Source organism: Bison bison, unplaced genomic scaffold, assembly GCF_000754665.1.
Source record: "Bison bison bison isolate TAMUID 2011002044 unplaced genomic scaffold, Bison_UMD1.0 scf7180017864072, whole genome shotgun sequence".
In the NCBI taxonomy this organism is placed as follows: Eukaryota; Metazoa; Chordata; class Mammalia; order Artiodactyla; family Bovidae; genus Bison; species Bison bison.
Window position 1 is genome coordinate 9,848,845 of NW_011494644.1, and position 12,187 is coordinate 9,861,031.

Sequence of the window (12,187 nt, forward strand, 5' to 3'; positions counted from 1 at the left end):
ATCCTTATTTCAACCGCTTTTCTCCACTAAATTTCCTCACTGAGCTATCCTCATTCTATTACTCTTTATATCCTTAATTAACATTTAATTAAGCAATTGTTGCCTGATCTTCGCCTAAGCCGTCTCTCCTTCGAATACCCTGGATCAGCCGGGGCTGGTCCCCGGCAGATTAGCAATGCTGTGGTAGGTGAACAGCAAAGGGATTCAGCCATATATTTTTTTCATCCAATTTTAAACAACTGTTTCTCAAATAAGAATAGGCTTTTCACTGAATACAGACCTAAAAATCAAATATTGATTATGCAAGATGGAAAGAAAGGCTGAGTTTTCTAACCCGCATTTTCCTTGGGAAGTTCATGGGCTACGAGTTCATACCCCTTCTCCAACCCGTCCTCAGGCTGGGCTGGTGACAGGCGAGTTGATGGGTTGGCCTGCTTTTCCCATGAAGGGCCACATAATTTAGTCTCCGTGGGCCCCATGGTTTCTTTTGCAGCCCCTCAGTTCTGACGTTCCGCCCTGAAAGCAGCACGGACCACACATGGAACGGGCGAGGCCGTGTTCCAATAACACTGTATTTCCAGAAATGGGCACCAGGCTAGATTCGGCCCTCGCCGATCCCTGAGCCAGGCTGCAGGCAACCCAGTGAGGCGGCCAAGGAAAAGGCGCAGGGCCTCCAGCTGCTGTTGTTCTTTAGTCACTTAGTCATGTCCACTCTGCGACCCCATGGACTGCAGCCCGCCAGGCTCCTCTGTCCAGGGGATTCTCCAGGCAAGAATACTGGAGTGGGCTGTCATTCCCTTCTCCAGGGGATCTTCCCGACCCAGGGATCACACCGGAGTCTCCTGCACCGGCAAGCGGATTCTGTAGCACTGAGCCACCTGGGAAGCCTCGGGCCTATGAGTACTTGCCTCTTAAGTTCATCCTCTTTCATGACTTGATCTTTTTTGTCTCCAATCACCAAAACTCGGTATCTGCATAGGAAACAGAAGAAGCGCTTGTCAAGGGAACCCAGCCGACCTTTCTGAGCCAAGGTGATGCTCGAGTGAGGTGGCTACTATCAGCTAAACGTTGGAAAAAAATAATTGGTAAACTCCCTAAAATTCGAACTCATACATGTAAATTAAAATGAGAAAACACTGCGTTCTGCCCAGTGAATGAGCGTGTTGTAAGAACGAGGGTCGGAAAAATGAGGAAAGTTCGGTCACTGACCATCTTGAGGCGATAAGGGGACATGTTAACTTGTAGACAGTGACTGTTAACTGTTTCCGGAGGAGGAAGCCAGCTGTGGGCTCATCACGATGAACAACAAGCACAGAAAGGAGCCCGGGAATAAACAACCTCACAGGGGAGGAGCTGTAGGTGATCGTGTTACACGTTAACTCCCCATTCATTTTTCTGCGCTCCATGCAATTTTTAAATTAAAAAAAATTTTTTGGGGCCACACCATGTGGCACATGGCATGTTAATTCCCCAACCGGGGATTGAACCTGTGCCCCCCGCGTTGGAAGCGTGGAGCCTCAACTACTGGGCTGCCAGGGAAGTCCCCCTGAGATCCATGTAATACTGTTTTACTGTGTTTGGACCAAGCAAATAAAAATAAACCACAGAACTCTATGAAAAAACCCACGGCCATTTATTTGTAAGTCACGTCTTGGGTTTCTACAACACTAAAGTCAAAATTCATCTCTGCAATAGTAAATTCTTCCTAAAATTTAGCAGTAAGACAAAACATCTTTTCAGAAGAATGTGAACTGGTTTTAGTCAAACGAGAAAATATTTGGGACCATTTTTCTCTCTTACTTTGCCTGCCAGAATGCTCAAGATCAAATCTAGTGGTCAGCTGTTACAACTGGAACTTTTTTTCTTTCCTCTAGATAGGTCATGAACTCACCTTTACAAATCTTTGTCTTCTTTAATAACTTAAAGTTGGCCCATGTGTTTATTAAAAACACGTGGGGATAGAAGTTACAGGTAGGTAAACAAGCTGCCTGAAACACCTTCACGACTGAAGACAAAGCACAGCACTTAGGAGTTCTGGGTAAGAGTTTGCAGCAAAAGCAAAATCTATAAGCAACTACAGAGTGCTCCTTGGCCCTGGCACAGAGTGGGCAGGACACGAACTAGTTGCTGGGTGAATGAAAGGATGAGACCCCCAACCAAAACAGAGGGCTGGCTGCAGAGGTACCACACAGCTCACAGTGGGACCTGACAGATGGACGTCGTCTCTAGAGGAAGAAATTTGGAAATACAGTGGCCACAGGGACTATGCTGATGAGGATGGTGAGGAGAAGGGATTCACATCTGGATGAGGCAGCAGAAACAGGCCTGGTTCAACAGCACTCAAGATTTTAAAACTGCACAGATTCTGGGAAGCTCAAGTGTGTTCCTCTCCAGGTGCCCGGGGGTGGAGCTGTAAAGAACAGGGGCTCTGGGGTCAGACCCACCTAAGTTCAAATCCTGGCCTGGGGCGTACTAGCACCATGACCTTGGGAAGCTTCGTACATCTCAAGGTTTCCTTGTGCATAAAATAAGCAACCTTAAAAGCACTCCAATATCTGAGCAAGCCCGGAGTGAGCCAGAGCAGGGCCGCACCGGAACGGAAGGGAGCGCCCCGTGGGGTGTAGGGGATGGCGGCGTCTCCCCAGTTTCAAGCCCCCCGGAGAGGAGACGAGAAGTGCAGAGTCAGAGGGGCACAGGGCTCGCTGCCGGGTCAGGTGAACGGCTGGTGGGGGATGCGCCTGTTGCTGGTGACGCACCCTCTTGCCCCAAGACCACACAGAACCTTCCTGGAGGAGCCTTACCTGGCAAACAGCTCCTCGAGCGTGTCTGGGATTTCAAGGTTTGGATTCTTTAGGGCTGAACTGAACTTCTCTCTAAGCTTTGCCACAAATTCTTTAAACTCGCTGGCACAAACCTGTTGATGTGAGAGAACGAGACCTTAAGCCCCTTCTCTCCTTGAAGGTAGGTTTCACTAACACACAATGAGAAAAATCCTGGAGCAAATGCCCAGAGCAGCGTGCCCCCAGAAACCCAGAGAGAAACGCTGTCTCCTGTGCCCTCTCCCAGCCCCCGAGACCACTGGGAAGGTGCCGGGTGCTCACCACTCTGGAGCCGGCGAGCCTTACACCTGCACCGCCAGCGCTTGTCCCCAAGCCCTGAACACATCCCAGGGAGTCCCTCCAATCAGCAGCCTGTGTCCCCTCATCACCCCCCTCCCTCCTCTGTGCCTCACCTGTGCACATCGGCCTCCACCCCCACACTCAGCCGTGAGCCCCAAGCCAGCCCCTCCTCCTCTGTACCCACCCCATATCCGCCCAAGACCAGACCTGGATCACAGCGTGGCGCCTCACTGCCTCGCCACCCCAGGCTCGTGCCTCCAACTCCTCCTCCACGGTGTGGCCGGCAAACCCACCCTGTCACCCTGCCAGCCGGTGCCAGGGCTATAGGACAGGGTCACGCTCTTTCCTGATGCCTCTCGCTGAGGCCCTCCCACGGGGCGCCTCGCCCCTCTTCCTTGTCTGCCTTTCCTTGGCTGGTCCCTCGTCTCTACGGTCTGGGCTCAGTGGTGACACATCTGAAGGGCCCTGTGTGATAACAGACGGTCGCCTACTTCCTTCATCCCATTCTTCCCTAGCGGTGGAGCCAGCCCCAGCGTGGTGTGGGCAGGCAGCCTGCCCAGCCTTGGGGGTGAGTCAGGACGGATCTTCTGGAAACGGCTGTCCTCTCCTCCCTTGACACAAGGGCCCTCTCCCCACTTCTTCCTGCCTTGGGATTCTGTTGTGAGATGTCAGCCATGAGGTGACCAGCATGAAGATGGAAAGCTGACCCCCGGGGATGGGGAATGAGTGACAGAATGAACCCGGGACCCTGACGACGTTTCTGCTCTGCTGCCCTGTGAGGGACAGCCGACTTCCGGGCTGCTTAGCACAGTGTTAGGTTTTCCTCTGTCACTTGCATCAGTCAGTTCAGTCGCTCAGTCAAGTCCGACCCTCTGCGACCCCATGAACCACAGCACGCCAGGCCTCCCTGTCCATCACCGACTCCCGGAGTTTACCCAGACTCGTGTCCACTGAGTCACAGATGCCACCCAACCATCTCATCCTCTGTCGTCCCCTTCTCCTCCTGCCCTCAATCTTTCCCAGCATCAGGGTCTTTTCAAATGAGTCAGCTCTTCGCATCAGGTGGCCAAAGTATTGGAGTTTCAGCTTCAACATTAGTCCTTCCAATGAACACACAGAACTGATCTCCTTTAGGATGGACTGGTTGGATCTCCTTGTAGTCCAAGGGACTCTCAAGAGTCTTCTTCAACACCACAGTTCAAAAGCATCAATTCTTTTGCGCTCAGCTTTCTTTATAGTCCAACTCTCACATCCAGACATGACTACTGGAAAAACCATAGCCTTGACTAGATAGACCTTTGTTGACAAAGTAATGTCTCTGCTTTTTAATATGCTGTCTAGGTTGCATCAGAAGCACTCCTAATTCTCCCTCTGTGACCTCAGCACCCTGTGCTCTCCTGTGGGGTGGCTACACTGTTCTGCAATGTCCACTTCTCTGCCTGACTCACTGGCCTCGGCTGGCACCAAGGCTGGACACACACACAGCGGAGTCCAGTGCTGGCTCAACAAATCAGGGGTAAGCAGACTGTGAGCCGGCATGGCAGAGGAGTCTGGGTCTGGAAACATAAGCTTCCTTCCTGGTCAGTCCCTGTCCCAGCCCTGCCCACAGAAAACTCAAAGAAAACTCATCGCCTATCCATGAGCTTTCCAGACGTCTAAATGTTTGTAATTTCTGAAGAGCTGCCCTACTTTCTTAACAAAATAGACCCAAGGCACAGCAGCGTTGCCAAGAGGCAAGCCAAATTCTAATTGTCTTTAAAAAACTGATGCTGGATGCCAGATCAAGAGAGGTTCACAGCCAAAAACCTGACAAGTCAATTTCCCAGATGAGCGCGGGAAAAGCCCAGGCCTGCACGGCCGGCAGAGGGACCCAGAGGACCAGACCTCTGTGTCTGGAAACCTAGAAACCCTTTCCTTAGGGCAGGCTGCGCCCAGCCACCGCACGGCACCCACCTTTGGGTTTCCGTAGTCACCTTTCCGACTCAGGAACTCCCCAACAAGCGCCTTATCCTGGTACACCTCGGCGAGGCAGACCCTGCAGGAAAACGGACCACAGGGAAGCCTGGGCACTGCAACCATGCCCACGTTCAGAACTACCCAAGATTTCTAACGCTGCTGGCGTCAGCTAATCATGAAGTGTGACTGGCTTGTGTGCCTGCTGGGTGATCGCAGCTTTCGGAAATGAAGGATTCGGGGTCAGCCTGTTACTGCATACACTTCACACCTCGGCCTCTCCAAGCTCCCACTCTCCTGCCCCTCACAGGGGTTTGGCCAGGACTCTGGGAAAGATCTACGTGGAACCATATCATAAACTTAAAAACAGGCCCCAGGGGTTGGTATTAAGAGCTCCAGGCTCCTCCATCACCCTTGTCCACCACATCCTTCTTCACATCTCTATGGTGACAGGACAGCCTGACCGCCCACCAGGAAACAGAGGGAAGACAGCCAGTGTGTGCTGAGCTCCTGGGGGCTGGGTACTTCTGACCCTCACAAGGAGCTTGCAAGGAAGAGGCTGTCATTCCATTTCACGGCTTGGTGAGCTGTAGGGACCCCCTGCCCCTGAGGTCACACAGAGGCCAAGGGTCAGGTGGAGCCCTGCTCACAGGTGGGGAAACAGCCTCTGACGGGGTAAGCGCCCCGTCCCAGGCCCCACGGCTCTGAACTGCGGTGAGGACGGAGACTCAGGCCTCCAAGCCCTGCAAGCCCTCTCATCCCCTGCCCTGGCCGCTGCAGGACGAGAGCAAGAGCGTCAGGCGGGGGCCGGGAAGCCCAAGTCCAGACCTCACTCACTGCAGCTCTCCGTCACCCAGCAAGCACCCATCCTCTCTATGCGCCTGTTTCCACTTTGGGAAAAAAGAGGACTTTGGACCAGGGGATCATAGCCTTTTCTGATAGAACATTTTAAGAGCATTCCACATGCCGGGCAAGTGGCTTCACACAGGAAGGCCCCCTGGTGTCTAACCCAGTGGTTCTCACCAGGAGCGATCTGGGCCCCGTGGGAGATGTGTGAAGACACTTTTTGCCGTCACAGTTGGGGAGGGGGGGTTGCTACTGGTGCCTAGTGGATGGAGACACGGATGCTGTTAAACATCCCACAGAGCATAGGATGCCCCACACAAATGATCCGGCCCCATGTGTCAGCAGCGCTGAGACCCAGAAGCCCAGAAGAGCTGAATCTCCTCCATGGTCAGGGCTGGGTGCCTTCCCTCCAAGCTGGCTGACTGCACGCAGCCCAGGGCTTGGGATCAACCTGGAGCCGAGCTCTCTCACTGACCCATGGCATGGGCATCAGCTGGTGGGAGTTGTTTCTCCCATCCCTGCTTGGGTCCCCTCCTGGCTCCACCCTCCTGCTGGCTGCAACCGGAGAACATCTCTGGCTTCACAAGGCATCCTGAAGTCTAAACAACACCTTATGTGTGCGAGTGCCCGGAATCACACCCAGCCCCCCGGATCAAGGGCCACCTCACTAACGGCCTCCAAAACACATCTGACGTGCTCCTGGAAGACTCAGACTTTATCCACCTGGATTCTACAGCCGACTCCTAAGCAGATGGGATGAAAAAAGAGGAAAGAACAAGCGAGAAGCCCGGGGACACCCTCGACGGGGAGTTCCGGAAGTTCAAAGGCGGCTTACTTGTAGTTCAGATAGGCTTGTGGGTTTTTGATTATGTAGCGAGCTCTTCGTCCGACCGACAGGGAGGTTTTATCCAGAGACTCTTCCAAGGTCGAGTGCAGGATGTCCCGCACAACCTGCCAGGGGACGAACGGGCCCTTCACCTGGATCAGACACAAGCCGAGATGGAAGGTCAGTGGCCCCGGAGCCCATGGCACGGGCCACTAGTGTGAGGGAGGGGAGTCGGCCTGTGCAGCCTCTTCCCTCAGCAGACACACAAAACTCGGCCACAGTTACTGGGTACTGACCACGGGCCTGGCGCCAAGTAGGGGCTGGGAAGAAAGGAGTAAGACAAACCCTTAACATCCAGTGGGAAGCGTCTCTGGGTGACTAACAGAGGTGCCTGGAGGGTGCTGGGTAGTACTGACTAGAAGGCAATGTTAGGGGAGCTCAGGAGGTCTGTGACATGGTTTGTGGAGGGTTGTGCTCAGAAACACTGTGTGTGGCGCCTGCGGTCACACTGATGGCAACAGAACGCGCAGACTCCCGGGCTCAGGGCCCCCCTCAGGAAACACGGGCAGGAAAATAGAGCCCAGGCGAAGAAGGGGCATGATGACAAGGTTTTTTTCTTAGTGCCTGAGCATGAAGGGGCCGGGTGTGAGTCGGGTGTGAGTCTGGTGTGAGCTGGAGTGAGTGAGTGGAGGCTCCATGTAGGCCTCTCCCATCATCACCATGATGAGACAAGGGCCAGGCATGAGGGACAGCAACACGCCATCAGGTTCCTCCTGGCAGAAGGGGCCGGGATGCAATTTAGGAACGCACAAAGAGGTAAGAAAATGATTAAGCAAAGGGGTTTAATGAGCTTAAATTAAAGGCAGAGAGCAACACACGGCCTCTGGGTGGGTGTCTTTGGCCGGTACGGCAGAAGGACAGGAAACACTGACTATGCTGTGAAGCTGCCTCACCCGTTCTGCCTGGTGGTGTTACTACCTGCCGGGGCCCCGGACGGGAGGCTGGCGGAGCCCACACTCCTGGGGGCTTCTATGGACCAGCCTGATGGGACACTGGCCTTGGTGTGGCTGGAAGGTGGGGCATGAACCCAGGCGTGAGCCTGGGGCCATAGCTACGCAAATGCGTAAGAAGCCTCTCTGCCTCTAGAAGCAGCCACTCCAGCGGGCCAAGAGGGACCAGAAGCCAGAGGAGCAGCGTGACATGTGTGTGGCCAAGGGGCGGAGCGAGGGCGCAGTAACCACTTCCTTTCGGCAGATCAATGGTGCCTTTCCAGAGATGATAAGCAGTAAATGAAAGATAAACAGGACTATTCCAGGCAGATGAGGATGGGAGGCGGGGAGCAGGCAAGGGACAGAATCCCGGTGAAGAGACAGCGAGTGCAGCTCTCAGCTGTGTGACGCTGCTTGTTGTTGCTGTTTACTAAGTCACGTCCGACTCTGCAACCCCATGGACTGTAGCCCGCCAGGCTCTTCCGTCCATGGGATTTCCTAGGGAAGAATACTGGAGTGGGTTGCCGTTTCCTTCTCCAGGGGATCTTCCCAACCCAGAGATCAAACCCGCGTCTCCTGCACTGGTAGGTGGGTTGTTTATCATCTGAGCCACCAGGGAAGCCCGAGCTGTGTGGTGTGCAGCCAGGCAAAGACACAGATGTATGAGCTGAAGGCTGGAAAGAGAGGTGCAAAAGTGAGTGTGGGGTTCACTGGGAAGATTCTGGGAGATGCTTCTCCCACGGGCCGAGTGGAGTAGATGCGATGAGTGGTCCCAGGGCCATGCTCCTCCCTGTGTGGGTCAGAAGATAAAGAGCCTCCCAGACGAGAGGGACTCACAGTCAGAGGGCTGGAAGCTGGGGTGGGGTGGAGAGGCGAGTGGGATGAGGGGGCGCACCTTGGTGTTGAGGACGTTGCTGGCGATCCGGCAGAGCATGAGCAGCCCGTCCTCCTGCAGTGACCAGGTGACCCGCAGCCGTGTCATCCTCTGCAGGGCGCTCTGGTCCGCCTCGTCATGGTAACGCCTTTTGTTCTTGTCTTCCGGGAGCTCTTCTAAGGCGGGGATAGCACAGGGGGCTTTGAACAACTGTTTGAGAGCTGTTATTCCAGAAAGCAGAAGGGTCCCTACCCAGTGGGTGGGCCTGGATCAAGGTGTCAGTTATCAGCTTCTCATCAAGTGGGGAGTCATGTCAACTAGCCACAAAAGACTCAGCCCAAAGGGACAGATTTTTTTTAACCCCTTTCATCATTTCTGTTTGGTCAGATTTCATGGTGACAGGCTGGGCAGCCTGATGCAGCCGGTTATCTGCCTGCCTCCAATCTTTCCCTCGGAGGCACTGAGCCCTCTGAAGGTGCCTCGCCTCCCTCAGAAGCCCTCTGAAGGAACCTGCTCAGGGCGTGCTCTCCAGATAAGTGGGACCCCACCATTCCCTGCTCTGCGACCTCAGAGATGCTGTGTACACTCTGGTGCAGCAGGGCGACAACAAGGCCCACTGTCCAGGGCTAAGTAACTTCAGGACTGACCCAGATGCCTTAAAAGCACCTAGAGCAGTGCCTGGTGCAAAGGAGCTGTTACCTAAGTAATATCAAGCACAAACATTATGCAATATTTGCTGGGTGCCAAACACTGGCTTAAGCTTTTTACATATATTCACTTACAATAATAATACTTGGCAACCATGCTAGGAGAAGGATACAACTATTATCCCCATTTGGCAGGTGAGGAATCTGAAATGCACAGAGACCCAGCACCTTGCCTGAAGTCAAAAATCCTAGGAAGCGGCAGTTAGGATGGGAACCCTGAGCTCTAAAACCACTGGGTTTCCCCAGACTCCACCCTCCACTCCCCTCCCTGCTGGGAAACACTGGCAGGAGTTCCAAAGGCAGATGCCATATGCTACCGCCAATTCTAAAAGACTGTTTGCTTAGTGAGCATATTTCAAATGAGAGCAGGAGAAAAGTGGGCAAGATCATTTGCATTCAAAGCAACACCACCATTGGATTTTGCTTTGCAGTGAATTCAGGTCTTTTCGAGCCAATCTGATCTTACACGTATCTGGACAGGCTAAACGGAGGGGGCCGTTTCAGCTGATGCGAAGCTATTTGTTATGAGCACCAGCTGAGTAAATCACTAAAAATGGGTTCCTGTTAAAGCATTCTGCTCTCAGCTGAAACAGCTAAAACTATCAGATCGTTGTTAAAACGCATGGTCCACTGAAATGACATAAAAGTGACTGAAAACCAGGACACTGGTCTCCTTGCTGCCCTCCTTCACTGTGAATGATGCCCGAATGAAGAATTCAAAATGGGAATCGAACAGGTGCCGTGCACAAGGGGTTCACAAGATCCAGAGAGATCCCGCAGGCTTAAATGACTCCCGCGCTCCCTCTGATTTAAAAACACAACTTGAAACTTTGTCCTGAGTACAAATGCTGATGTTAAAAGGTGAACCAAGAGAATAATAGGATTTGAACCGGCTGTGATGAGGCCTTGGCTAAGGATTTTTGCAAAGGTTTTTTTTTTCCCAGTTGAGATGAAATTAAAAATGTGAACAGAAGGAGTCACTAACTGAAATGGCTCTATATACTACCGTATATAGACTGAGAAAGCAGGGGGGGATGTATAGAAAGTTCAAGGCCCTCTCGGCCAACAGGCTGGGCTTGGAAAACAAAACACAACCACACAGTTAGCGCTGCAAGCGGAGCGGGGAACTGGAGTCTGAGGGCAGCACTCAGGCCGGGCTACAGGGAGGCTGCTGCCCGTCCCTGGCTGGACCGGGCAAAGGCGAGCCCCACAAACACAAACAATCACGGCCAAACCTTTCTTCTTCCTCTTGCTCTTCTTCCCTGGGTCCTTCTTCAGCCGTTTGCGCTTCTGGCTTTTCCCACCCTTCACTTTCTGGTTCCGCTCCAGCGTGGGCTCTCGCTCCACCTCGACGTGCTCATCTCTGTCGGCACACAGCCCCGATCCAGCTCGAGCGTCTCCCCAGACCGTCAACCTGCCGTTGCCTGGAAACAAGCAAAGGAGCCCGGCATTGCAGAAGGCCCCCGCAAAGGCTGGAACACGGCGCGGCGCAGGGGTCCCACCGGCCCAAGCTGGCCCCGTGTCCGTCTCTGCTGAGCTCCCGGCCCATGTACCTCCGGCCCCAAGAGGCATCGGGCGCTTGGACAGAAACGTCTGCAGCCTCATCGTGAGCCCGTTCTCCGACGTGGTGGTCTCCTGAAAGACAAGGATGGCACTGAAGTGTGAGCTTCACTGGGCCCCCAGGAACCCAGTGCAGCCGCAGCGCTGAGTGTTGAGTCCCTGATGACGAGGCGGTGCAGGGACCGCCACCTTCCTGTGGCACACACACCCCGTCTCGTGGGACCTGGCACACACACCCCATCTCGTGGGACCGCTTAGACTTTCCTTTCTTTCTTTTTAAAAGGAATACTTGTACTGATCGAAGAATAAATTAGCATCCATGGGGGGAAAGAAAAAAGAAAGTCAGGTAGATATTTACAAAGTCCTGCTGTACCTTCAGTACTTACGGATGCAATTACTCATGTCTCTGGTCAATTTTGGTTTGGCCAATTCAAAAACTGTGAGCTGGGACTTTCCGGGTGGTTTAGTGGTTAACAACCCACCGGCCAATGCAGGGGACACGGGTTCAATGGTCTGGAAGATCCCACATGCTGCGGGTCAACTAAGCCTGTGCGCCCCAACTACAGAAGCCCGAGCACCCTGGAGCCTGCGCTCCACAACGGAAAGAAGCCACCCTAATGAGAAGCCTGAGCACTGCAATGAAGACCAGCCCCCTCTCGCCACAACCAGAGAAAGCCCACACACAGCAATCAAGACCCAGGGCAGCCAAAAACAGAAACAGAGAAAGTAAATCTTAAAAGCAAAATCTGTGAGCCAGGGAAGGCAGAGGCAGGTGAGTAGTGATGGCCGGGGACTGGGTGAGATGGTCCCAGGACGGACGCCCTGAGCCAGGGAAGGGAGAGGCAGTGAGCAGTGATGGCCGGGGACTGGGTGAGATGGTCCCAGGACGGACGCCCACCTTTTTGGCCTTGTCCATGATATAGCTGGTCCAGATCCAATTGCGCTTCAGGTGTGCGTAGAAGCTGGAGTCGAGCCCCGCGGCTCCCAGGCCGTCTCCGGGGATGATGCCTTCATCCACGACCTCGCGGCTGCCCCTGGGAGTTGGGAAATAAACAGACACCGAGCCTCCTTGGGAACTGGGAAGAGAGCCCATGGAGTGGGTGGGGGCATGTACTGCAACTGCTACCTTCCCACAAAGACATCTGACAGGTAGCAGTAAAGAATTTGTCAAAAATCCAGATTTTTATGTAAAAATCCCAGTTTTTGAACTTCGGCAACTGGTTCTTTTTAGTTTTTGACAATGGGGAGGCTAACTGCCTCATGGCTGGGGCCAGAGTGAGCCATGGCCACCAACCCACAGCCCCACAGCAGGG

General features: G+C 53.7%; 1 protein-coding gene across 1 annotated transcript in view; it reads right to left on the reverse strand.

Moving 5' to 3' along the window:
• GTF3C1 (general transcription factor IIIC, polypeptide 1, alpha 220kDa) overlaps window positions 1–12,187 on the reverse strand; it is an 81,143-nt gene that overhangs the window by 14,208 nt on the left and 54,748 nt on the right. Inside the window, exons 21-28 of the mRNA XM_010837240.1 lie at window positions 11,773–11,908; window positions 10,868–10,949; window positions 10,550–10,738; window positions 8,629–8,783; window positions 6,754–6,896; window positions 5,073–5,154; window positions 2,802–2,914; window positions 909–971 (exon numbers count right to left, since the gene is read on the reverse strand). Of these exons, the coding sequence (XP_010835542.1) occupies window positions 909–971; window positions 2,802–2,914; window positions 5,073–5,154; window positions 6,754–6,896; window positions 8,629–8,783; window positions 10,550–10,738; window positions 10,868–10,949; window positions 11,773–11,908 (963 nt within the window). The remainder of the gene's footprint in view (window positions 1–908; window positions 972–2,801; window positions 2,915–5,072; window positions 5,155–6,753; window positions 6,897–8,628; window positions 8,784–10,549; window positions 10,739–10,867; window positions 10,950–11,772; window positions 11,909–12,187) is intronic.